This window comes from Oncorhynchus keta, unplaced genomic scaffold, assembly GCF_023373465.1.
Source record: "Oncorhynchus keta strain PuntledgeMale-10-30-2019 unplaced genomic scaffold, Oket_V2 Un_contig_1663_pilon_pilon, whole genome shotgun sequence".
In the NCBI taxonomy this organism is placed as follows: domain Eukaryota; kingdom Metazoa; phylum Chordata; class Actinopteri; order Salmoniformes; family Salmonidae; genus Oncorhynchus; species Oncorhynchus keta.
Window position 1 is genome coordinate 97,501 of NW_026280031.1, and position 19,286 is coordinate 116,786.

At 51.5% G+C, this 19,286-nt stretch overlaps 2 protein-coding genes and 1 long non-coding RNA gene across 8 annotated transcripts in view; 2 read left to right on the forward strand and 1 right to left on the reverse strand.

Annotated features, from left to right (window-relative positions):
* The window catches only part of LOC127919424 (WD repeat-containing protein 19-like), a 116,202-nt gene that overhangs the window by 86,494 nt on the left and 10,422 nt on the right, over positions 1-19,286 (reverse strand). The window contains exons 3-7 of the mRNA XM_052502979.1: positions 15,977-16,042; positions 13,336-13,461; positions 4,148-4,263; positions 2,288-2,403; positions 858-944 (exon numbers count right to left, since the gene is read on the reverse strand). Coding sequence (XP_052358939.1) covers positions 858-944; positions 2,288-2,403; positions 4,148-4,263; positions 13,336-13,461; positions 15,977-16,042 — 511 coding nt within the window. The remainder of the gene's footprint in view (positions 1-857; positions 945-2,287; positions 2,404-4,147; positions 4,264-13,335; positions 13,462-15,976; positions 16,043-19,286) is intronic.
* On the forward strand, positions 4,668-13,446 carry LOC127919425 (uncharacterized). 3 transcript variants are annotated; one of them, XR_008102904.1, is made up of 10 exons: positions 4,668-4,704; positions 6,267-6,356; positions 7,974-8,018; positions 8,619-8,717; positions 9,100-9,279; positions 9,766-9,918; positions 11,935-12,099; positions 12,583-12,797; positions 13,048-13,176; positions 13,308-13,446. It is a non-coding gene; the product is annotated as an uncharacterized LOC127919425 (long non-coding RNA). The 3 variants fall into 3 exon arrangements; XR_008102903.1 differs by lacking the exon at positions 4,668-4,704 and adding an exon at positions 5,050-5,113; XR_008102905.1 differs by lacking the exon at positions 4,668-4,704 and adding an exon at positions 5,421-5,457.
* LOC127919423 (uncharacterized) lies at positions 13,568-15,845 on the forward strand. 4 transcript variants are annotated; one of them, XM_052502977.1, is made up of 6 exons: positions 13,568-13,816; positions 13,985-14,040; positions 14,441-14,496; positions 14,595-14,842; positions 15,323-15,434; positions 15,679-15,845. In XM_052502977.1, exons 1-6 carry the CDS (start codon positions 13,664-13,666, stop codon positions 15,822-15,824), a joined length of 771 nt encoding a protein of 256 aa, XP_052358937.1. In that variant the 5' UTR covers positions 13,568-13,663; the 3' UTR covers positions 15,825-15,845. The 4 variants fall into 4 exon arrangements, with proteins under 4 accessions (XP_052358937.1, XP_052358936.1, XP_052358935.1 ...); XM_052502976.1 differs by lacking the exon at positions 14,441-14,496 and having other exon boundaries at positions 13,985-14,068; positions 14,529-15,845; XM_052502975.1 differs by lacking the exon at positions 14,441-14,496 and having other exon boundaries at positions 13,568-14,068; positions 14,529-15,845.

Below are 19,286 nucleotides of genomic sequence, written 5' to 3' on the forward strand. Positions count from 1 at the left end.
CCCTAGTCCCTACATAGTGCACTACTATATACCAGCCCTATGGAACCCTAGTCCCTACATAGTGCACTACTATATACCAGCCCTATGGATCCCTATTCCCTACATAGTGCACTACTATATACCAGCCCTATGGAACCCTATTCCCTACATAGTGCACTACTATATACCAGCCCTATGGAACCCTATTCCCTACATAGTGCACTACTATATACCAGCCCTATGGAACCCTATTCCCTACATAGTGCACTACTATATACCAGCCCTATGGAGCTCCATGTTAACCAGCTCTATGTTACCCAGCTCTATGTTACCCAGCTCTATGTGGCCCGTAAGGAAACGCTTCATGAACAGTCAGTAACAGACTGGCACAGCAACACTCACTGTGCTCTCTATGTTACCCAGCTCTATGTTATCCAGCTCTATGTTACCCAGCTCTATGATACCCAGCTCTATGTTACCCAGCTCTATGTTACCCAGCTCTATGTTACCCAGCTCTATGATACCCAGCTCTATGATACCCAGCTCTATGATACCCAGCTCTATGTTACCCAGCTCTATGTTACCCAGCTCTATGTGGCCCGTAAGGAAACGCTTCATGAACAGTCAGTAACAGACTGGCACAGCAACACTCACTGTGCTCTCTATGTTACCCAGCTCTATGTTACACAGCAACACTCACTGTGCTCTCTATGTTACCCAGCTCTATGTTACACAGCAACACTCACTGTGCTCTCTATGTTACCCAGCTCTATGTTACACAGCAACACTCACTGTGCTCTCTATGTTACCCAGCTCTATGTTACACAGCAACACTCACTGTGCTCTCTATGTTACCCAGCTCTATGTTACACAGCAACACTCACTGTGCTCTCTCCTGGGGAAGACCTCTCGTCTGTCTTCATCACAGAGAACTGGACATCAGCTGGGTCAGAACGCACCGACGTCTGGGGGAGGGAGGGGGAGGTGAGCACGGGGGGGAAGATGAGAGGAGAGAGACGGAGTGAGAACGAGAGAAGGATAGAGAGAGGAGAGAGATGGATAGAGAGGAGAGAGAAGGATAGAGAGAGGAGAGAGATGGATAGAGAGGGAGAGAGACGGAGGGAGAACGAGAGAAGGATAGAGAGAGAGAGAGAAGGATAGAGAGAGGAGAGATGGATAGAGAGAGGAGAGGAGACGGAGGGAGAAGAGAGAAGGATAGAGAGAGGAGAGAGAAGGATAGAGAGAGGAGAGAGATGGATAGAGAGGAGAGAGAAGGATAGAGAGAGGAGAGAGAAGGATAGAGAGGAGAGAGACGGAGGGAGAACGAGAGAAGGATAGAGAGAGGAGAGAGATGGGAGGGAGAACGAGAGAAGGATAGAGAGAGGAGGAGAGATGGGAGGGAGAACGAGAGAAGGACAGGGAGAGGAGATGGAGGGAGGATGAGAGAAGGATAGAGAGAGGAGAGAGATGGAGGGAGAACGAGAGAAGGATAGAGAGAGGAGAGACGGAGGGAGGGAGAACGAGAGAAGGATAGAGAGAGGAGAGAGATGGGAGAGAGAACGAGAGAAGGATAGAGAGGGGAGAGACGGAGGGAGAACGAGAGAAGGATAGAGAGAGGAGAGAGAAGGATAGAGAGAGGAGAGAAGGACAGAGAGAGAACGAGAGAAGGATAGAGAGAGGAGAGAGAAGGATAGAGAGAGAGAGAGAGGATAGAGAGAGGGGAGAGAGAAGGATAGAGAGAGGAGAGAGAAGGATAGAGAGAGGAGAGAGAAGGATAGAGAGAGGAGAGAGAAGGATAGAGAGAGGAGAGAGAAGGATAGAGAGAGGAGAGATGGAGGGAGAACGAGAGAAGGATAGAGAGAGGAGAGAGATGGAGGGAGAACGAGAGAAGGATAGAGAGAGGAGAGAGATGGAGGGAGAACGAGAGAAGGATAGAGAGAGGAGAGAGATGGGAGGGAGAACGAGAGAAGGATAGAGAGAGGAGAGAGATGGAGGGAGAACGAGAGAAGGATAGAGAGAGGAGAGAGATGGGAGGGAGAACGAGAGAAGGATAGAGAGAGGAGAGAGATGGGAGGGAGAACGAGAGAAGGATAGAGAGAGGAGAGAGATGGAGGGAGAACGAGAGAAGGATAGAGAGAGGAGAGAGATGGAGGGAGAACGAGAGAAGGATAGAGAGAGGAGAGAGATGGGAGGGAGAACGAGAGAAAGGTTGACAGAGAAGTACTGTAGGATGGTGTGTTCATTTATCCTTTTATTTAACTAGGCAAGTCAGCTAACAAGACATTATTATTTACAATGACGGTGTTACCTGTCGGACGGTGTCTCCCTCCTGGTTGCTAATGGTTACGCTGCAGTCCTCGCTGCCCAGCGCCAACAGGTTCTGAGAACTCCAGCAGCCACAGGTGATACGCTTAGTGTGCTTTCCTGTGTGTGTGTGTGTGTGCGTGTGCGTGTGCGTGTGCGTGTGTGGGTGCGTGTGTGTGTGTGTGTGTGAGTGAGTGACAGAGTGATAGAGAAAGAGAGTACGTAAGAATTTAAAACCAAACACAATGATCTGTGTTGTTACCCAGGACAGTGTGTTGTTACCCAGGACAGTGTGTTGTTACCCAGGACAGTGTGTTGTTACCCAGGACAGTGTGTTGTTACCCAGGACAGTGTGTTGTTACCCAGGACAGTGTGTTGTTACCCAGGACAGTGTGTTGTTACCCAGGACAGTGTGTTGTTACCCAGGACAGTGTGTTGTTACCCAGGACAGTGTGTTGTTACCCAGGACAGTGTGTTGTTACCCAGGACAGTGTGTGTTGTTACCCAGGACAGTGTGTTGTTACCCAGGACAGTGTGTTGTTACCCAGGACAGTGTGTTGTTACCCAGGACAGTGTGTGTTGTTACCCAGGACAGTGTGTGTTGTTACCCAGGACAGTGTGTGTTGTTACCCAGGACAGTGTGTTGTTACCCAGGACAGTGTGTTGTTACCCAGGACAGTGTGTGTTGTTACCCAGGACAGTGTGTTGTTACCCAGGACAGTGTGTTGTTACCCAGGACAGTGTGTTGTTACCCAGGACAGTGTGTTGTTACCCAGGACAGTGTGTGTTGTTACCCAGGACAGTGTGTTGTTACCCAGGACAGTGTGTTGTTACCCAGGACAGTGTGTTGTTACCCAGGACAGTGTGTTGTTACCCAGGACAGTGTGTTGTTACCCAGGACAGTGTGTGTTGTTACCCAGGACAGTGTGTTGTTACCCAGGACAGTGTGTTGTTACCCAGGACAGTGTGTTGTTACCCAGGACAGTGTGTTGTTACCCAGGACAGTGTGTTGTTACCCAGGACAGTGTGTTGTTACCCAGGACAGTGTGTTGTTACCCAGGACAGTGTGTTGTTACCCAGGACAGTGTGTTGTTACCCAGGACAGTGTGTTGTTACCCAGGACAGTGTGTTGTTACCCAGGACAGTGTGTTGTTACCCAGGACAGTGTGTTGTTACCCAGGACAGTGTGTTGTTACCCAGGACAGTGTGTTGTTACCCAGGACAGTGTGTTGTTACCCAGGACAGTGTGTTGTTACCCAGGACAGTGTGTTGTTACCCAGGACAGTGTGTTGTTACCCAGGACAGTGTGTTGTTACCCAGGACAGTGTGTGTTGTTACCCAGGACAGTGTGTTGTTACCCAGGACAGTGTGTGTTGTTACCCAGGACAGTGTGTTGTTACCCAGGACAGTGTGTTGTTACCCAGGACAGTGTGTTGTTACCCAGGACAGTGTGTGTTGTTACCCAGGACAGTGTGTTGTTACCCAGGACAGTGTGTGTTGTTACCCAGTTACCCAGGACAGTGTGTTGTTACCCAGGACAGTGTGTGTTGTTACCCAGGACAGTGTGTTGTTACCCAGGACAGTGTGTTGTTACCCAGGACAGTGTGTTGTTACCCAGGACAGTGTGTGTTGTTACCCAGGACAGTGTGTGTTGTTACCCAGGACAGTGTGTTGTTACCCAGGACAGTGTGTTGTTACCCAGGACAGTGTGTGTTGTTACCCAGGACAGTGTGTTGTTACCCAGGACAGTGTGTTGTTACCCAGGACAGTGTGTTGTTACCCAGGACAGTGTGTTGTTACCCAGGACAGTGTGTGTTGTTACCCAGGACAGTGTGTTGTTACCCAGGACAGTGTGTGTTGTTACCCAGGACAGGGATCTTGCGTGACGTCTGTTGGTTATAGATCAGCAGGTTTCCTTTGTTGGTCCCGACAGCCAATAGGGGCCCGGCTTTCGACCACAGGATGAATGACATCTGGTCTCTATGGAAACCAACACAGACGGGAAGGAATACTGGGGAATGTTATGGCCTGCAAACAGTTTGTGTGTGTGTGTGTGTGTGTGTGTGTGTGTGTGTGTGTGTGTGTGTGTGTGTGTGTGTGTGTGTGTGTGTGTGAGAGAGGTGGGTGAGGTGTGTGAGGTGTGTGAGGTGTGTGAGGTGGGTGAGGTGTGTGAGGTGTGTGAGGTGTGTGAGGTGGGTGTGAGGTGTGTGAGGTGGGTGAGGTGTGTGAAGGGTGTGTGAGGTGTGTGAGGGGTGTGAGGTGGGTGAGGTGTGTGAGGTGTGTGAGGTGGGTGAGGTGGGTGAGGTGTGTGAGGGGGTGTGAGGTGGGTGAGGTGTGTGAGGTGGGTGAGGTGGGTGAGGTGTGTGAGGTGGGTGAGTGGGTGAGGTGGGTGAGGTGTGTGAGGTGTGTGAGGTGGGTGAGGTGTGTGAGGTGTGTGAGGTGTGTGAGGTGGGTGAGGTGTGTGAGGTGGGTGAGGTGTGTGAGTGTGGGTGAGGTGTGTGAGGGGTGTGAGGTGGGTGAGGTGTGTGAGGGGTGTGAGGTGTGTGAGGTGTGTGAGGTGGGTGAGGTGTGTGAGGTGTGAGGTGTGTGAGGAGGTGTGAGGTGGGTGAGGTGGGTGAGGTGGGTGAGGTGTGTGAGGGGTGTGAGGTGTGTGAGGTGTGTGAGGGGTGTGAGGTGGGTGAGGTGTGTGAGGTGGGTGAGGTGGGTGAGGTGTGTGAGGTGTGTGACCCAGGTGGGTGAGGTGGGTGAGGTGGGTGAGGTGTGTGAGGTGGGTGAGGTGTGTGAGGTGGGTGAGGTGGGTGAGGTGTGTGAGGTGTGTGAGGTGGGTGAGGTGTGTGAGGTGTGTGAGTGTGAGTGAGGTGTGTGAGGTGGGTGAGGTGAGTGAGTGTGTGAGGTGAGTGAGGTGTGTGAGGGTGTGAGGTGTGTGAGGTGGGTGAGGTGTGTGAGGGGTGAGGTGGGTGAGGTGTGTGAGGTGGGTGAGGTGGGTGAGGTGGTGAGTGAGGTGTGTGAGGTGGGTGAGGTGTGTGAGGTGGGTGAGGTGTGTGAGGGTGTGTGAGGTGGGTGAGGTGTGTGAGGTGTGTGAGGTGGGTGAGAGTGTGTGAGGTGTGTGAGGTGTGTGAGGTGGGTGAGGTGTGTGAGGTGGGTGAGGTGTGTGAGGTGTGTGAGGTGGGTGAGGTGTGTGAGGGTGTGAGGTGTGTGGGTGTGTGAGGTGGGTGAGGTGGGTGAGGTGTGTGAGGGTGTGAGGTGTGTGAGGTGGGTGAGGTGGTGAGTGTGGGTGAGGTGTGTGAGGTGTGTGAGGGGTGTGAGGTGTGTGAGGGGTGTGAGGGGTGTGAGGTGGGTGAGGTGTGTGAGGTGGGTGAGGTGGGTGAGGTGTGTGAGGTGTGTGAGGTGGGTGAGGTGGGTGAGGTGTGTGAGGTGGGTGAGGTGTGTGAGGTGGGTGAGGTGGGTGAGGTGTGTGAGGTGTGTGAGGTGTGTGAGGTGTGTGAGGTGGGTGAGGTGGTGAGGTGTGTGAGGTGGGTGAGGTGTGTGAGGTGGGTGAGGTGAGTGAGGTGTGTGAGGTGAGTGAGGTGTGTGAGGGTGTGAGGTGTGTGAGGTGGGTGAGGTGTGTGAGGGGTGAGGTGGGTGAGGTGTGTGAGGTGGGTGAGGTGGGTGAGGTGTGTGAGGTGTGTGTGTGAGGTGGGTGAGGTGTGTGAGGTGGGTGAGGTGTGTGAGGTGGGTGAGGTGTGTGAGGTGTGTGAGGGTGGGTGAGTGTGTGAGATGTGTGAGGTGTGTGAGGTGTGTGAGGTGGGTGAGGTGTGTGAGGTGGGTGAGGTGGGTGAGGTGTGTGAGGTGGGTGAGGTGTGTGAGGTGGGTGAGGTGGTGAGGTGTGTGAGGTGCTAGAGGAGCGCGAGGGGTGTGAGGTGGTGTGTGAGGTGGGTGAGGTGTGTGAGGTGTGTGAGGTGTGTGAGGTGTGTGAGGTGTGTGAGGTGTGTGAGGTGTGTGAGGTGTGTGAGGTGGGTGAGGTGTGTGAGGTGTGTGAGGTGTGTGAGGTGTGTGAGGTGTGTGAGGTGTGTGAGGTGGGTGAGGTGTGTGAGGTGTGTGTGTGAGGTGTGTGAGGTGTGTGAGGTGTGTGAGGTGTGTGAGGTGTGTGAGGTGTGTGAGGTGTGTGAGGTGGGTGAGGTGTGTGAGGTGTGTGAGGTGTGTGAGGTGGGTGAGGTGTGTGAGGTGTGTGAGGTGGGTGAGGTGGGTGAGGTGGGTGAGGTGGTGTGAGGTGGGTGAGGTGTGTGAGGTGTGTGAGGTGTGTGAGGTGTGTGAGGTGTGTGAGGTGGTGAGGTGGGTGAGGTGGGTGAGGTGGGTGAGGTGTGTGAGGTGGGTGAGGTGTGTGAGGTGGGTGAGGTGGGTGAGGGTGTGAGGGGTGTGAGGTGGGTGAGGTGTGTGAGGTGTGTGAGGTGGGTGAGGTGTGTGAGGTGTGTGAGGTGGGTGAGGTGTGTGAGGTGTGTGAGGTGGGTGAGGTGTGTGAGGTGGGTGAGGTGGGTGAGGTGGGTGAGGGTGTGAGGTGTGTGAGGTGGGTGAGGTGTGTGAGGTGTGTGTGTGAGGTGGGTGAGGTGTGTGAGGTGTGTGAGGTGGGTGAGGTGGTGTGAGGTGTGAGGTGGGTGAGGTGTGTGAGGTGTGTGAGGTGTGTGAGGTGTGTGAGGTGGGTGAGGTGGGTGAGGTGTGTGAGGTGTGTGAGGTGGGTGAGGTGTGTGAGGTGGGTGAGGTGGGTGAGGTGGGTGAGGTGTGTGAGGTGGGTGAGGTGGGTGAGGTGTGTGAGGTGTGTGAGGTGTGTGAGGTGGGTGAGGTGTGTGAGGGTGTGAGGGGTGTGAGGTGGGTGAGGTGGGTGAGGTGGGTGAGGTGTGTGAGGTGTGTGAGGTGGGTGAGGTGTGTGAGGTGTGAGGTGTGTGAGGTGTGTGAGGGTGTGAGGTGGGTGAGGTGTGTGAGGTGGGTGAGGTGTGTGAGGTGTGTGAGGTGGGTGAGGTGTGTGAGGTGTGTGAGGTGGGTGAGGTGGGTGAGGTGTGTGAGGGTGTGAGGTGTGTGAGGTGTGTGAGGTGTGTGAGGTGGGTGAGGTGTGTGAGCTGGGTGAGTTGGGTGAGGTGTGTGAGATGTGTGAGGTGTGTGAGGTGGGTGAGGTGTGTGAGGTGGGTGAGGTGTGTGAGGTGTGTGAGGTGGGTGAGGTGGGTGAGGTGTGTGAGGTGGGTGAGGTGGTGTGAGGTGTGTGAGGTGGGTGAGGTGTGTGAGGTGTGTGAGGTGGGTGAGGTGGGTGAGGTGTGTGAGGTGGGTGAGGTGTGTGAGGTGGGTGAGGTGTGTGAGGTGTGTGAGGTGGGTGAGGTGTGTGAGGTGGGTGAGGTGTGTGAGGTGTGTGAGGTGTGTGAGGTGTGTGAGGTGGTGAGGTGTGTGAGGTGGGTGAGGTGTGTGAGGTGGGTGAGGTGTGTGAGGTGGGTGAGGTGTGTGAGGTGTGTGAGGTGTGTGAGGTGGGTGAGGTGTGTGAGGTGTGTGAGGTGGGTGAGGTGTGTGAGCTGGGTGAGGTGGGTGAGGTGTGTGAGATGTGTGAGGTGTGTGAGGTGGGTGAGGTGTGTGAGGTGTGTGAGGTGTGTGAGGTGTGTGAGGTGTGTGAGGTGTGTGAGGTGTGTGAGGTGTGTGAGGTGTGTGAGTGTGTGAGGTGTGAGGTGGGTGAGGTGTGTGAGGTGTGTGAGGTGTGTGAGGTGTGTGAGGGGTGTGAGGTGTGAGGTGGGTGAGGTGTGTGAGGTGGGTGAGGTGTGTGAGGTGTGTGAGGTGTGTGAGGTGTGTGAGGTGGGTGAGGTGTGTGAGGTGGGTGAGGTGTGTGAGGTGGGTGAGGTGTGTGAGGTGGGTGAGGTGGGTGAGGTGTGTGAGGTGGGTGAGGTGGGTGAGGTGTGTGAGGTGGGTGAGGTGGGTGAGGTGTGTGAGGTGGGTGAGGTGGGTGAGGTGGGTGAGGTGGGTGAGGTGTGTGAGGTGGGTGAGGTGTGTGAGGTGTGTGAGGTGTGTGAGGTGGGTGAGGTGTGTGAGGTGGGTGAGGTGTGTGAGGTGTGTGAGGTGTGTGAGGTGGGTGAGGTGTGTGAGGTGTGTGAGGTGGGTGAGGTGTGTGAGGTGTGTGAGGTGTGTGAGGTGTGTGAGGTGTGTGAGGTGGGTGAGGTGTGTGAGGTGGGTGAGGTGTGTGAGGTGTGTGAGGTGTGTGAGGTGGGTGAGGTGTGTGAGGTGGGTGAGGTGTGTGAGGTGGGTGAGGTGTGTGAGGTGTGTGAGGTGGGTGAGGTGGGTGAGGTGTGTGAGGTGTGTGAGGTGTGTGAGGTGTGTGAGGGTGTGAGGTGGGTGAGGTGTGTGAGGTGTGTGAGGTGGGTGAGGTGTGTGAGGTGTGTGAGGTGTGTGAGGGGTGTGAGGTGGGTGAGGTGTGTGAGGTGGGTGAGGTGGTGAGGTGGTGAGGTGGGTGTGTGTGAGGTGTGTGAGGTGTGTGAGGTGGGTGAGGTGTGTGAGGGTGTGAGGTGTGAGGTGGGTGAGGTGGGTGAGGTGGGTGAGGTGGTGAGGTGTGTGAGGTGTGTGAGGTGAGGGTGTGAGGTGGGTGAGGTGGGTGAGGTGTGTGAGGTGTGTGAGGTGGGTGAGGTGTGTGAGGTGGGTGAGGTGTGTGAGGTGTGTGAGGTGTGTGAGGTGTGTGAGGTGGGTGAGGTGGGTGAGGTGTGTGAGGTGGGTGAGGTGTGTGAGGTGTGTGAGGTGTGTGAGGTGGGTGAGGTGTGTGAGGTGTGTGAGGTGTGTGAGGTGTGTGAGGTGTGTGAGGTGTGTGAGGGGTGTGAGGTGGGTGAGGTGTGTGAGGTGGGTGAGGTGTGTGAGGTGTGTGAGGTGGGTGAGGTGGGTGAGGTGTGTGAGGTGTGTGAGGTGTGTGAGGTGGGTGAGGTGGGTGAGGTGGGTGAGGTGTGTGAGGTGTGTGAGGGGTGTGAGGTGGGTGAGGTGTGTGAGGTGTGTGAGGTGGGTGAGGTGGGTGAGGTGGGTGAGGTGGGTGAGGTGGGTGAGGTGGGTGAGGTGGGTGAGGTGGGTGAGGTGTGTGAGGTGGTGAGGTGTGTGAGGTGTGTGAGGTGTGTGAGGTGTGTGAGGGGTGTGAGGTGGGTGAGGTGTGTGAGGTGGGTGAGGTGTGTGAGGTGTGTGAGGTGGGTGAGGTGTGTGAGGGGTGTGAGGTGTGTGAGGTGTGTGAGGTGTGTGAGGTGTGTGAGGTGTGTGAGGTGTGTGAGGTGTGTGAGGTGTGTGAGGTGTGTGAGGTGGGTGAGGTGTGTGAGGTGGGTGAGGTGTGTGAGGTGTGTGAGGTGTGTGAGGTGGGTGAGGTGTGTGAGGTGGGTGAGGTGGGTGAGGTGTGTGAGGTGTGTGAGGTGGGTGAGGTGGGTGAGGTGGGTGAGGTGTGTGAGGTGGGTGAGGTGGGTGAGGTGTGTGAGGTGGGTGAGGTGTGTGAGGGTGTGTGAGGTGTGTGAGGTGTGTGAGGTGGGTGAGGTGGGTGAGGGGTGTGAGGTGGGTGAGGTGTGTGAGGTGGGTGAGGTGGGTGAGGTGTGTGAGGTGGGTGAGGTGTGTGAGGTGTGTGAGGTGTGTGAGGTGTGTGAGGTGGGTGAGGTGTGTGAGGTGTGTGAGGTGGTGAGGTGTGTGAGGTGTGTGAGGTGTGTGAGGTGGGTGAGGTGTGTGAGGTGTGTGAGGTGTGTGAGGTGGGTGAGGTGTGTGAGGTGTGTGAGGTGTGTGAGGTGGGTGAGGTGTGTGAGGTGTGTGAGGTGTGTGAGGTGTGTGAGGTGGGTGAGGTGTGTGTGAGGTGTGTGAGGGTGTGAGGTGGGTGAGGTGGGTGAGGTGGGTGAGTGTGTGAGGTGTGTGAGGGTGTGAGGTGTGTGAGGTGTGTGAGGTGGGTGAGGTGTGTAAGGTGTGTGAGGGTGTGAGGTGGGTGAGGTGTGTGAGGTGTGTGAGGTGGGTGAGGTGTGTACGGTGTGTGAGGGTGTGAGGTGGGTGAGGTGGGTGAGGTGGGTGAGGTGGGTGAGGTGTGTGAGGTGTGTGAGGGGTGTGAGGTGGGTGAGGTGTGTGAGGTGTGTGAGGTGTGTGAGGTGTGTGAGGTGGGTGAGGTGTGTGAGGTGTGTGAGGTGGGTGAGGTGTGTGAGGTGTGTGGTGTGTGAGGTGTGTGAGGTGTGTGAGGTGGGTGAGGTGGGTGAGGTGGGTGAGGTGGGTGAGGTGTGTGAGGTGGGTGAGGTGGGTGAGGTGTGTGAGGTGGGTGAGGTGGGTGAGGTGTGTGAGGTGTGTGAGGTGGGTGAGGTGTGTGAGGTGGGTGAGGTGTGTGAGGGGTGTGAGGTGTGTAAGGTGGGTGAGGTGTGTGAGGGTGTGAGGTGGGTGAGGTGGGTGAGGTGTGTGAGGTGGGTGAGGTGTGTGAGGTGGGTGAGGTGTGTGAGGGTGTGAGGTGTGTAAGGTGGGTGAGGTGTGTGAGGGGTGTGAGGTGGGTGAGGTGGGTGAGGTGTGTGAGGTGGGTGAGGTGTGTGAGGTGTGTGTGAGGTGGTGTGTGAGGTGTGTGAGGTGGGTGAGGTGTGTGAGGTGTGTGAGGTGTGTGAGGTGGGTGAGGTGTGTGAGGGTGTGAGGTGTGTGAGGTGTGTGAGGTGTGTGAGGTGGGTGAGGTGTGTGAGGTGGGTGAGGTGTGTGAGGTGGGTGAGGTGTTACCCAGGACAGTGTGAGGTACCCAGGACAGAGTGTGTGTGAGGTGTGTGAGGTGTGTGAGGTGGGTGAGGTGGGTGAGGTGTGTGAGGTGTGTGTGGTGGGTGAGGTGGGTGAGGTGTGTGAGGTGGGTGGGTGAGGTGTGTGAGGTGTGTGAGGTGTGTGAGGTGTGAGGTGTGTGTGTGTGTGAGGTGTGTGAGGTGTGTGAGGTGTGTGAGGTGGGTGAGGTGTGTGAGGTGTGTGAGGTGTGTGAGGTGTGTGAGGTGGGTGAGGTGTGTGAGGTGGGTGAGGTGTGTGAGGTGTGTGAGGTGTGTGAGGTGTGTGAGGTGGGTGAGGTGGGTGAGGTGTGTGAGGTGTGTGAGGTGTGTGAGGTGGGTGAGGTGTGTGAGGTGTGTGAGGTGTGTGAGGTGTGTGAGGTGTGTGAGGTGGGTGAGGTGGGTGAGGTGTGTGAGGTGTGTGAGGTGGGTGAGGTGTGTGAGGTGTGTGAGGTGGGTGAGGTGGGTGAGGTGTGTGAGGTGTGAGAGGTGTGTGAGGTGTGTGAGGTGGGTGAGGTGTGTGAGGTGTGTGAGGTGTGTGAGGTGTGTGAGGTGTGTGAGGTGGGTGAGGTGTTACCCAGGACAGTGTGTTGTCTCCATTACCCAGGACAGAGGTGGGTGAGGTGTGTGAGGTGGGTGAGGTGTGTGAGGTGTGTGAGGTGTGTGAGGTGTGTGAGGTGGGTGAGGTGGGTGAGGTCTGTGAGGGTGTGAGGTGTGTGAGGTGGGTGAGGTGTGTGAGGTGTGTGAGGTGTGTGTGAGGTGTGTGAGGTGGGTGAGGTGTGTGAGGGTGTGTGAGGTGTGTGAGGTGGGTGAGGTGTGTGAGGTGGGTGAGGTGTGTGAGGTGTGTGAGGTGTGTGAGGTGTGTGAGGTGGGTGAGGTGTGTGAGGTGTGTGAGGTGTGTGAGGTGTGTGAGGTGTGTGAGGTGGGTGAGGTGTGTGAGGTGGGTGAGGTGTGTGAGGTGTGTGAGGTGTGTGAGGTGTGTGAGGTGTGTGAGGTGTGTGAGGTGTGTGAGGTGTGAGTCCAGCCCACCTCATGCCGCTGTCTATCTGTGAGGTGTGTGAGTCCAGCCCACCTCATGCCGCTGTCTATCTGTGAGGTGTGTGAGTCCAGCCCACCTCATGCCGCTGTCTATCTGTGAGGTGTGTGTGTGAGGTGTGTGAGGTGGGTGAGGTGGGTGAGGTGTGTGTGGTGTGTGAGGTGGGTGAGGTGTGTGAGTCCAGCCCACCTCATGCCGCTGTCTATCTGTGAGGTGTGTGAGTCCAGCCCACCTCATGCCGCTGTCTATCTGTGAGGTGTGTGAGGTGTGTGAGGTGGCCCAGGTGGGTGAGGCTGTGTGGTGTGTGAGGTGGGTGAGGTGTGTGAGTCCAGCCCACCTCATGCCGCTGTCTATCTGTGAGGTGTGTGAGGTGTGTGAGGTGTGTGAGTCCAGCCCACCTCATGCCGCTGTCTATCTGTGAGGTGTGTGAGGTGTGTGAGGTGTGTGAGGTGTGTGTGGTGGGTGAGTCCAGTGTGTGTGGTGTGTGAGGTGGGTGTGGTCCAGCCCACCTGTGAGGTGTGTGAGGTGTGTGAGGTGTGTGAGGTGTGTGAGTCCAGCCCACCTCATGCCGCTGTCTATCTGTGAGGTGTGTGAGTCCAGCCCACCTCATGCCGCTGTCTATCTGTGAGGTGTGTGAGTCCAGCCCACCTCATGCCGCTGTCTATCTGTGAGGTGTGTGAGTCCAGCCCACCTCATGCCGCTGTCTATCTGTGAGGTGTGTGAGTCCAGCCCACCTCATGCCGCTGTCTATCTGTGAGGTGTGTGAGTCCAGCCCACCTCATGCCGCTGTCTATCTGTGAGGTGTGTGAGTCCAGCCCACCTCATGCCGCTGTGTGATCTGTGAGGTGTGTGAGTCCAGCCCACCTCATGCCGCTGTCTATCTGTGAGGTGTGTGAGTCCAGCCCACCTCATGCCGCTGTCTATCTGTGAGGTGTGTGTGAGGTGTGTGAGGTGGGTGAGGTGTGTCCAGCCCACCTCATGTGTGTCTAGGTGTGTGAGGTGTGTGAGGTGTGTGAGTCCAGCCCACCTCATGCCGCTGTCTATCTGTGAGGTGTGTGAGTCCAGCCCACCTCATGCCGCTGTCTATCTGTGAGGTGTGTGAGTCCAGCCCACCTCATGCCGCTGTCTATCTGTGAGGTGTGTGAGTCCAGCCCACCTCATGCCGCTGTCTATCTGTGAGGTGTGTGAGTCCAGCCCACCTCATGCCGCTGTCTATCTGTGAGGTGTGTGAGGTGTGTGAGGTGTGTGAGGGGTGTGAGGTGTGTGAGGTGTGTGAGGTGTGTGAGTCCAGCCCACCTCATGCCGCTGTCTATCTGTGAGGTTTTGTTGACGTTAGCGTTCCAGAGGTAAACGGAGCTGGACTTGTCAGAGATCACTGCCAAGATGTCTCCATCCTTATCCCAGTCCATCCCTACACAACGCCTGGGAGGGAGGGAGGGAGGGAGGGAGGGAGGGAGGGAGGGAGGGAGGGAGGGAGGGAGGGAGGGAGGGGGAGGGAGGGAGGGAGGGAGGGAGGGAGGGAGGGGGGAGACGTGTCAGAATGGTCCCAGCAGGTCAGATGTGTTAGTATGGTCCCAGCAGGTCAGATGTGTTAGTATCATCCCAGCAGGTCAGATGTGTTAGTATGGTCCCAGCAGGCCAGATGTGTCAGTATCGTCCCAGCAGGCCAGATGTGTCAGTATCGTCCCAGCAGGCCAGATGTGTCAGTATCGTCCCAGCAGGTCAGATGTGTCAGTATCGTCCCAGCAGGTCAGATGTGTCAGTATGGTCCCAGCAGGTCAGATGTGTCAGTATGGTCCCAGCAGGTCAGATGTGTTAGTATGGTCCCAGCAGGTCAGATGTGTCAGTATGGTACCAGCAGGTCAGATGTGTCAGTATCGTCCCAGCAGGTCAGATGTGTCAGTATCGTCCCAGCAGGTCAGATGTGTCAGTATGGTACCAGCAGGTCAGATGTGTCAGTATCGTCCCAGCAGGTCAGATGTGTCAGTATCGTCCCAGCAGGTCAGATGTGTCAGTATGGTCCCAGCAGGTCAGATGTGTTAGTATGGTCCCAGCAGGTCAGATGTGTTAGTATCGTCCCAGCAGGCCAGATGTGTCAGTATCGTCCCAGCAGGCCAGATGTGTCAGTATCGTCCCAGCAGGTCAGATGTGTCAGTAGCAGGCTTGATGTGTCAGTAGCAGGTCAGATGTATCAGTATCATCCCAGCAGGACAGATAGATGTGTTTCTGTATGGTCCCAGCAGGCCAGATAGATGTGTTTCTGTATGGTCCCAGCAGGCCAGATGTGTCAGTAGCAGGTCAGATGTGTCAGTATCGTCCCAGCAGGTCAGATGTGTCAGTAGCAGGTCAGATGTGTCAGTATCGTCCCAGCAGGCCAGATGTGTCAGTATCGTCCCAGCAGGTCAGATGTGTCTGTATCGTCCCAGCAGGTCAGATGTGTCAGTATCGTCCCAGCAGGTCAGATAGATGTGTCAGTATGGTCCCAGCAGGCCAGATAGACGTGTCAGTATCGTCCCACCAGGCCAGATAGATGTGTTTCTGTATCGTCCCAGCAGGCCAGATAGATGTGTCAGTATCGTCCCAGCAGGTCAGATGTGTTAGTATCGTCCCAGCAGGCCAGATGTGTCAGTATCGTCCCAGCAGGCCAGATGTGTCAGTATCGTCCCAGCAGGCCAGATGTGTTAGTAGCAGGTCAGATGTGTCAGTATCGTCCCAGCAGGCCAGATGTGTCAGTATCGTCCCAGCAGGCCAGATGTGTCAGTATCGTCCCAGCAGGTCAGATGTGTCAGTATCGTCCCAGCAGGTCAGATGTGTCAGTATGGTCCCAGCAGGTCAGATGTGTCAATATCGTCCCAGCAGGCCAGATGTGTCAGTATCGTCCCAGCAGGTCAGATGTGTCAGTATGGTCCCAGCAGGCCAGATAGACGTGTCAGTATCGTCCCAGCAGGACAGATAGATGTGTTAGTATCAGGTCAGATGTGTTAGTATGGTCCCAGCAGGTCAGATGTGTTAGTATGGTCCCAGCAGGTCAGATGTGTCAGTATCGTCCCAGCAGGTCAGATGTGTCAGTATCGTCCCAGCAGGTCAGATGTGTCAGTATGGTCCCAGCAGGTCAGATGTGTCAGTATCGTCCCAGCAGGTCAGATGTGTCAGTATCGTCCCAGCAGGTCAGATGTGTCAGTAGCAGGTCAGATGTGTCAGTATGGTCCCAGCAGGTCAGATGTGTCAGTAGCAGGTCAGATGTGTCAGTATGGTCCCAGCAGGTCAGATGTGTCAGTAGCAGGTCAGATGTGTCAGTATCGTCCCAGCAGGTCAGATGTGTCAGTATCGTCCCAGCAGGTCAGATGTGTCAGTATCGTCCCAGCAGGCCAGATGTGTCAGTATCGTCCCAGCAGGTCAGATGTGTCAGTATCGTCCCAGCAGGTCAGATGTGTCAGTATCGTCCCAGCAGGTCAGATGTGTCAGTAGCAGGTCAGATGTGTCAGTATCGTCCCAGCAGGTCAGATGTGTCAGTATCGTCCCAGCAGGTCAGATGTGTCAGTATCGTCCCAGCAGGTCAGATGTGTCAGTATCGTCCCAGCAGGTCAGATGTGTCAGTATCGTCCCAGCAGGTCAGATGTGTTAGTATCGTCCCAGCAGGCCAGATGTGTCAGTATCGTCCCAGCAGGCCAGATGTGTCAGTATCGTCCCAGCAGGCCAGATGTGTTAGTAGCAGGTCAGATGTGTCAGTATCGTCCCAGCAGGCCAGATGTGTCAGTATCGTCCCAGCAGGTCAGATGTGTTAGTAGCAGGTCAGATGTGTCAGTATCGTCCCAGCAGGTCAGATGTGTCAGTATCGTCCCAGCAGGTCAGATGTGTCAGTATGGTCCCAGCAGGCCAGATGTGTCTGTATCGTCCCAGCAGGCCAGATAGATGTGCTTCTCTATGTTGAACTCACCCAGGTAGATTTAGTTCATTCTTCCTCTGTCCATGTCTGTCAAATATCTTCACTGAGCTGTCAGATCTTTAGAAAAGAACACAGTAAAATAGAATAGAATTAAACTAGTACAGTATAGTACATAACATTACAGTATAGTACATAACAGTACAGTACAGTATAGTACAGTATAGTATAGTACATAACAGTACAGTACAGTATAGTACATAACAGTACAGTATAGTATAGTACATAACAGTACAGTACAGTATAGTACATAACAGTACAGTACAGTATAGTACATAACAGTACAGTATAGTACATTACAGTACAGTATAGTACATAACAGTACAGTACAGTATAGTACATAACATTACAGTACAGTATAGTACATAACATTACAGTACAGTATAGTACATAACATTACAGTATAGTATAGTACATAACAGTACAGTATAGTACATAACAGTACAGTATAGTATAGTACATAACAGTACAGTACAGTACATAACAGTACAGTACAGTATAGTACAGTACAGTATAGTACATAACATTACAGTACAGTATAGTACATAACAGTACAGTATAGTACATTACAGTACAGTATAGTACATAACATTACAGTACAGTATAGTACATAACATTACAGTACAGTATAGTACATAACAGTACAGTATAGTACATAACAGTACAGTATAGTACATTACAGTACAGTATAGTACATTACAGTACAGTATAGTACATTACAGTACAGTATAGTACATAACAGTACAGTACAGTATAGTACATAACAGTACAGTACAGTATAGTACATAACAGTACAGTACAGTATAGTACATAACAGTACAGTATAGTACATAACAGTACAGTATAGTACATAACAGTACAGTACAGTATAGTACATAACATTACAGTACAGTATAGTACATAACATTACAGTACAGTATAGTACATAACATTACAGTATAGTATAGTACATAACAGTACAGTATAGTACATAACAGTACAGTATAGTACATAACAGTACAGTACAGTATAGTACATAACATTACAGTACAGTATAGTACATAACATTACAGTACAGTATAGTACATAACATTACAGTATAGTATAGTACATAACATTACAGTACAGTATAGTACATAACAGTACAGTACAGTATAGTACATAACAGTACAGTACAGTATAGTACATAACAGTACAGTATAGTATAGTACATAACAGTACAGTATAGTACATAACAGTACAGTACAGTATAGTACATAACAGTACAGTACAGTACATAACAGTACAGTATAGTATAGTACAGTACAGTATAGTACATAACATTACAGTACAGTATAGTACATAACAGTACAGTATAGTACATAACAGTACAGTATAGTACATAACATTACAGTACAGTATAGTACATAACATTACAGTACAGTATAGTACATAACAGTACAGTATAGTACATAACAGTACAGTATAGTACATAACAGTACAGTATAGTACATTACAGTACAGTATAGTACATAACAGTACAGTATAGTACATAACAGTACAGTACAGTACATAACAGTACAGTACAGTATAGTACATAACAGTACAGTACAGTATAGTACATAACAGTACAGTATAGTATAGTACATAACAGTACAGTACATAACAGTACAGTACAGTATAGTACATAACAGTACAGTACAGTATAGTACATAACAGTACAGTACAGTATAGTACATAACAGTACAGTATAGTACAGTACAGTACAGTATAGTACATAACAGTACAGTATAGTATAGTACATAACATTACAGTACAGTATAGTACATAACATTACAGTACAGTATAGTACATAACATTACAGTATAGTATAGTACATAACATTACAGTATAGTATAGTACATAACAGTACAGTATAGTATAGTACATAACAGTACAGTACAGTACATAACAGTACAGTACAGTATAGTACAGTACAGTATAGTACATAACATTACAGTACAGTATAGTACATAACAGTACAGTATAGTACATAACAGTACAGTACAGTATAGTACATAACATTACAGTACAGTATAGTACATAACAGTACAGTACAGTACAGTATAGTACATAACAGTACAGTATAGTATAGTACATAACAGTACAGTACAGTATAGTACATAACAGTACAGTACAGTATAGTACATAACAGTACAGTACAGTATAGTACATAACAGTACAGTACAGTATAGTACATAACAGTACAGTACAGTATAGTACATAACAGTACAGTATAGTATAGTACATAACAGTACAGTACAGTATAGTACATAACAGTACAGTATAGTACATAACAGTACAGTACAGTATAGTACATAACAGTACAGTATAGTACATAACAGTACAGTATAGTACATAACAGTACAGTACAGTATAGTACATAACAGTACAGTACAGTATAGTACATAACATTACAGTACAGTATAGTACATAACAGTACAGTATAGTACATAACAGTACAGTACAGTACAGTACAGTACATAACAGTACAGTACAGTATAGTACATAACATTACAGTACAGTATAGTACATAACATTACAGTACAGTACATAACAGTACAGTATAGTACATAACAGTACAGTACAGTATAGTACATAACAGTACAGTACAGTATAGTACATACAACAGTATAGTACATAACAGTACAGTACAGTATAGTATAGTACATAACAGTACAGTACAGTATAGTACATAACAGTACAGTACAGTATAGTACATAACAGTACAGTATAGTACATAACATTACAGTACAGTACATAACAGTACAGTATAGTATAGTACATAACATTACAGTACAGTATAGTACATAACAGTACAGTATAGTACATAACAGTACAGTATAGTACATAACATTACAGTACAGTACATAACATTACAGTACAGTATAGTACATAACATTACAGTACAGTATAGTACATAACAGTACAGTATAGTACAGTACAGTATAGTACATAACATTACAGTACAGTATAGTACATAACAGTAAGGTATAGTACATAACAGTACAGTATAGTACATAACATTACAGTACAGTATAGTACATAACAGTACAGTACAGTACATAACAGTACAGTACAGTATAGTACATAACAGTACACAACAGTATAGTACATAACATTACAGTACAGTATAGTACATAACATTACAGTACAGTACAGTATAGTACATAACATTACACAACAGTATAGTACATAACAGTACAGAATAGTACAGTACAGTACAGTATAGTACATAACATTACAGTACAGTATAGTACATAACAGTACAGTACAGTATAGTACAGTACAGTATAGTACATAACAG

Excerpts from the sequence above, each read along its gene's own strand:
- LOC127919423 (XM_052502975.1), top strand. The coding sequence starts at position 15,054 with ATGGTCCCAGCAGGTCAGATGTGTCAGTATCGTCCCAGCAGGTCAGAT.